The following is a 5,765-nucleotide window of genomic DNA, read 5'->3' on the forward strand; positions in this document are numbered from 1 at the left end:
GTGTAGTATTATTAGTAAATATTGTTAATTTTTTAAATAATTTTTTTGTATATTTTATATTTGTTAATTTTTTTCATATTAGAATTCAAGTTAAGAGATAAAAAAATTTATTAAAAAAATTAAACCAATCCAATTATAATTAATTGGATTAGATTGAATGTTTATTTCTAATATCCAACCTTAATTGGATTGTGTTGGTTAGATACAAAAATATTGTATCGAATTGATGAGCACATCATCTAGGTGAGCCTATGGCTGCTTATGCACTATGATTATATATAAATAAATCAATAACATAATTGATTTAAAAAAAAATAACATTTGAAAAATCATATTATGATATGAAAAATCATAATAATCAAATGATATGAAAAATCACAATAATAATTGAAAAGCGTGCACGTTTCTTTTTAATTGTTATTCTAATTAATATATGTATTTGCATAATAAATTATGTTATTGATTTTTTGATGTATCTCTCTCTAATGTCATGCATTCAATTTTTTTTTCTTTTTATTTCAATTTCTATCATAGTGTTAACAAGTGAACATAGTTAATTTATTCCTTTTTTTTTTTCATTTTTTTATGGAACAACTTGTTCATTGCAACTACGAAAATTCGATGGGAACTACAGTGGGAGTTCCCCTCATCGAAGCTATATCCAACTATTTGAACGAAATTTGAGAAAACGAAATTTAGAATACATAAAACGTTGAACGAAAGCAGTGTGTGTGGTCCATTTCAGAGCTTGATATCAAGATAAATAAAATAATAATTATTATTATAATAAATAAATATATAAAAGTTGAAAGTGATAGCGAAAGCGAAAGCGAACGTGAACGCTTTAAAAAAGGGTTGTTTCACCTCAATAAGGAGACAGAGTTGTAATTTCGACCCCATTTGGAGGGAATAGCTGAGAAAGCTATGATCTTTTCAACTCAAACTAATACGATTATTATTATATAGTGTGTGTCTATATATATATATACAAATATATGTATATAATACAAACTCAATTACATTACACAACTTTCTTCATAATCACTCTCACAGGTACATATTTCTTCTTTCTTTCTGGTTTGAACCTCTTTTGGATTCTTGATTTATGTATTTTTTTTTTTTAATATTGTGTGGCATTTTGTGAACTGGGTTTTCAGCTTGGTACATTTTCGTCTTCTTTCGAATTATTGAATCATGCTTTCTTTTCCTTTTTGGGACTTTCTTTTTCAAATTATAATTCATTTGTGAATTGGGTTTTTATTCCTTTTTTTTTCATTTTTTTTATGGAACGACTTGTTCATTGCAACTACGAAAATTCGATGGGCACTACAGTGGGAGTTCCCCTCATCGAAGCTATATCCAGCAATTTGAACGAAATTTGAGAAAACGAAATTTAGAATACATAAAACGTTGAACGAAAGCAGTGTGTGTGGTCCATTTCAGAGCTTGATATCAAGATAAATAAAATAATAATTATTATTATTATAATAAATAAATATATAAAAGTTGAAAGTGATAGCGATAGCGAACGTGAACGCTTTAAAAAAGGGTTGTTTCATCTCAATTGGGAGACAGAGTTGTAATTTCGACCCCATTTGGAGGGAATAGCTGAGAAAGCTATGATCTTTTCAACTCAAACTAATACGATTATTATTATATAGTGTGTGCTATATATATAAATATTTGTATATAATACAAACTCAATTACATTACACAACTTTCTTCATAATCACTCTCACAGGTACATATTTCTTCTTTCTTTCTGGTTTGAACCTCTTTTGGATTCTTGATTTACGTTTTTTTTTTTTAATATTGTGTGGCATTTTGTGAACTGGGTTTTCAGCTTGGTACATTTTCGTCTTCTTTCGAATTATTGAACCATGCTTTCTTTTCCTTTTTGGGACTTTCTTTTTCAAATTGTAATTCATTTGTGAATTGGGTTTTGAACTTTATGCATTTTTGTTTTTTTTTGTTGTTAACTTGTTTGGTTGATGAGAAAAGATGGGGAAAAAGGAAGGCGATGACCTTTAGGAGCCGTATTTGTCTTTCTTGGTGTTTTCTCTGCTTCCCATTGTCTCCCAAGTCCTTTGCATCTCAAGTTTAAGGGATGAACGTTTGAGAAAGGAAAAAAAATGGTTTAAGAGATGAACAATCCAATGATTTTTTTTCATGCGTTTTCCCAGCTACCAAAAGGGGCAAAATGGGATTTTGACATTTCCCAGAATTTGAACATTATTATTACTTTTCTCTATTTGGTTCAATAATTATGACTCGTGGAACTTGGTTTTGTAAATGGTTGGTTTTTCTGCATTTTCTTTTTTGGGAGTCTAAGACCATGATTGTATAAGCAAGTACTGTCTTTTCAATATGATTAATTTGACTTTCAAAACAATTATTGTTCTGCTTAGCCAGCTTGATCTTTTACTTCAACTTTCATTCTAGTTTCAGTGTAAAGTCTCTTCTCTTATCAGTCCAATGTAATGTTCATACTGTAAAAATTGCTCTGTTTTTACTACTGAAATGAGATCTGACTTTGACACGAAGAGAATTTAGAGACATGTAATCAATTTTTTATATTACTGCTTTTTATTTTCTTACTTAAATAATTTATTTTCTGTGAGAAAAGTTCGAACAACAAGAGCCAAATTATTGAGTGTAATAGGTGGTGTGTGTTCTTATGTTTTTCTTTACTTGGATTGACAGAATGAGTCCCTTGAAATTTTGTATTATATTTAGATTAGACAAGGGAAGATCAAATCTGAACCTTTAATAACTAAAGAAAGATATTATGTCTTTAGCCAAAAATGAAAGATACTGTGGTGCTGGAATATCTACTACATATATCCACTGAATTTCAGACACTGGGAGCCATATTCTACTTGCTTGGTCCCACTAGAACCTGTATCTGAATACTTAATAATTATAGTAACGTATGAGCCTTAGAAGTTTTTGGTTCTGTGTGCCTGTATGTCCTGCCATTCCTTTATCATACGGTCCATAGGGAGTAATAATATGGGTGTGTTGTGTGTCTGTGTGTGGCAGTAAAGAAATATCTACACATTACTGGTCATCATTGGATTGGTTTCCTCTAGTCTTGATTTAACAGTGATTTTTTGGTTTGTCTTCTGCAGCTCTTAAAATTTTGGTCTCGAGTTATGCTTCAATAATGGGCTGCTATCCATCCAAGCAAGTGAAAACCCCTGGCTATGAAGAGCCTACTGTTCTTGCTGCTGAAACACCATGTGAGTTGCATAAAAACCACTATCATAGTCTCATGTAACTTATTTATTTCTATTTGAATCAGTGGAAACTCTTAACCTGTTTTGTTAACCTTCAACACCATTTTGGAAAACTTACAAGAGAAACCTGATTTATATATACACTTGCAAAAATGTAAATGCATACCTGCCTACTTTACTTACTTCCAATATAAAGTTATTGGTGGAGTTCATTGTAATTTGCAAGAGCTATTGGATGTAACTTTCAGAAGAGAATGTGTGATTGTTAATGTTTTGAACAACATCATGACTCCACTGTCAAGAACTAGATATGAGAATACATAATTGATCTATTTTCCTTTCTTTTTTTTTTTTGCAGTCACAATAAGTGAAGTAGAAGCCTTGTACGAGCTTTTTAAAAAATTGAGCAGCTCTATAATCGATGACGGTCTTATCCATAAGGTGCATCTCCTAATGTCATAATTTGTAAAGTGATTAATAGCGATCACTCTTCTACTTCTGCCTTGTCAATGTTGTTCATATTATTTCAGCTATCTTACTGCTCTGACATGTTTTTATTGATTATGTCCTATTAAAAGAAAATTTCCCATCTTGTCCTTGTCCATAACCAGGAAGAATTCCAGCTTGCACTCTTCAAAAACAGAAATAGAAGGAATCTTTTTGCAGATAGGGTGAGTAATGTTGGCTTCTCTTCTATAAAATAGGGCATCTAGTTGTTCATGGATCTTAGAAATGTTCTATATCAATGGTCATGTCTCCTGTTGATGATGCCATTTCTTAATGCTCATGTATTCATTTCTTTTATTTGATTTTTTAAGCATCTACTTTGTACTTTCAAACAATCATGGATGTTTGACAGTAAAGCCTTCAGAAACAAATGGTTTGATTCTTGTTCTAAAACTAGCTATTTTGAGTGTTCTTGTAGATTTTCGATTTGTTCGATGTTAAGCGCAATGGGGTTATTGAGTTTGGAGAATTTGTTCGATCACTGGGTGTGTTTCACCCTAATGCAGATGTTGAAGACAAAATTGCATGTAAGTTAAAAATTTCTAGTGTTTTTATGCTCTAACTGTTTCACCTGCCACCATTAGAATAACAAAACAGAAGTCAGAACTAGTTAGTCAAAGAAAACCATTCATTACTATAGTAAAAAAAGAGAGAGAATCATATATTTTATTTTGATTTGGATAAACTATATAAACATTTACTAAGTTGGTGAATGCAATTTTTTTTTTTTTGCAGTTGCTTTTAGATTGTATGATCTGAGACACACAGGATATATTGAGCGCGAGGAGGTGAGTATTACAAGATATTTTATTTTCTTATAAAAGCTTTGTATTTATCTGAGATTCTGAGTTACTGAATTTGCATTTTGTTAACAGTTGAAAGAGATGGTTTTGGCCCTTTTGCACGAATCAGATTTGGTACTTTCAGATGATGTCATTGAACAAATCGTGGAAAAGGTGAGGATTGGATACATTTAATAAAATCTTTTCTTTTTCATGTTTTCTATTTCAACCGAACACTTCTGAAGTCTTTATTTTCTTCAGACATTTAGCGATGCTGATTCGAAAGGCGATGGAAAGATCGACCAAGAAGAGTGGAAAGCATTTGTGTTGAAACATCCAACTCTGATAAGGAACATGACTTTACCATATTTAAAGTGAGTAATAAATTGTGTTAAAGGCTATTGATCATCAAAGACTCTGAGCTTACATGCTGTAGTTATTTGTTCTTATTCCAATTACCAAATAGCTCATTACACTTGTGTTTTCTCCATTTTCAGGGATATAACTCTAGCTTTTCCTAGCTTTGTGTTGAGCTCTGAAGTAGAAGATTCAGAAATATGAAACATAAGATATGATATGAAGATATCAACAATGGACCATCTTTCAATGAAGCAATTCAAAGATCAAACAGCTTCATCACTAAGATGACATTACAAGGAAGGGAAAACGAAGAGCAAAGTCGAAAAATAAATCATCCCTTGAGCTGCACGTTACCACCGCAATCTTCGAAATCTCAACTAGTTGGTCAAATTGCAGAACTAGCAGAGAGCTAAAGAAAAGAACTGTAAATAAAGTTCATACATGTGCAAGTTAATGTCATTTGAAACCTCTTCCTTGTCAAAGTTTTTGCACCTTTGGAAGTATTTGTTATTACTAATATAAATCTATGCATAATAAATTATAATATAACTTATCACCCTTATTTTTTCTCTTCCCCACTTTCCAAATAAACCGTCTATAAATTCTCAAAATTTTAGAATAAATTCTATTTTTTTCTTCCTCGCTGCTGAATTCTGATCAAGAATAGAAATACTCGAAAGTAAAAATATAACCCTTATACTTTTATGAAAAATAATTATAAGTTGGATGTGTTTGGAGAGTGTGTAATAAGAAACATTAATTTAAGATATATATAAAAATAAATTAAAATATATATATAGATAGATAGAAAGGAAATAAGGTAATAATAGAATTGCCTGAATTTTATTATATTTTGACAACAATTCTTTTTAAATAA

The 5,765-nt window shown here is 30.7% G+C and overlaps 1 protein-coding gene across 3 annotated transcripts; it reads left to right on the forward strand.

Moving 5' to 3' along the window:
• Positions 1-913: 913 nt before the first annotated feature.
• On the forward strand, positions 914-5,450 carry LOC133834499 (calcineurin B-like protein 7). 3 transcript variants are annotated; one of them, XM_062264132.1, is made up of 9 exons: positions 914-1,053; positions 3,132-3,242; positions 3,598-3,680; positions 3,818-3,910; positions 4,165-4,273; positions 4,482-4,534; positions 4,622-4,702; positions 4,790-4,902; positions 5,026-5,450. In XM_062264132.1, exons 1-9 carry the CDS (start codon positions 996-998, stop codon positions 5,087-5,089), a joined length of 765 nt encoding a protein of 254 aa, XP_062120116.1. In that variant the 5' UTR covers positions 914-995; the 3' UTR covers positions 5,090-5,450. The 3 variants fall into 3 exon arrangements, with proteins under 3 accessions (XP_062120116.1, XP_062120117.1, XP_062120118.1); XM_062264133.1 differs by having other exon boundaries at positions 917-1,053; positions 3,851-3,910; XM_062264134.1 differs by lacking the exon at positions 914-1,053 and adding an exon at positions 1,560-1,741.
• Positions 5,451-5,765: the final 315 nt, after the last annotated feature.

Source organism: Humulus lupulus, chromosome 5 (genome assembly GCF_963169125.1).
Source record: "Humulus lupulus chromosome 5, drHumLupu1.1, whole genome shotgun sequence".
NCBI classification, from domain to species: domain Eukaryota; kingdom Viridiplantae; phylum Streptophyta; class Magnoliopsida; order Rosales; family Cannabaceae; genus Humulus; species Humulus lupulus.

What these genes read in the sequence shown, in the direction of transcription:
- LOC133834499 (XM_062264132.1), top strand. Translation starts at nt 996, where the DNA reads ATGTATATAATACAAACTCAATTACATTACACAACTTTCTTCATAATC. An exon ending in ATGACGGTCTTATCCATAAG is followed by an intron (nt 3,681 to 3,817) that starts GTGCATCTCCTA and finishes TCCTATTAAAAG; the next exon opens with AAAATTTCCCATCTTGTCCT. An exon ending in GATATATTGAGCGCGAGGAG is followed by an intron (nt 4,535 to 4,621) that starts GTGAGTATTACA and finishes TTTTGTTAACAG; the next exon opens with TTGAAAGAGATGGTTTTGGC.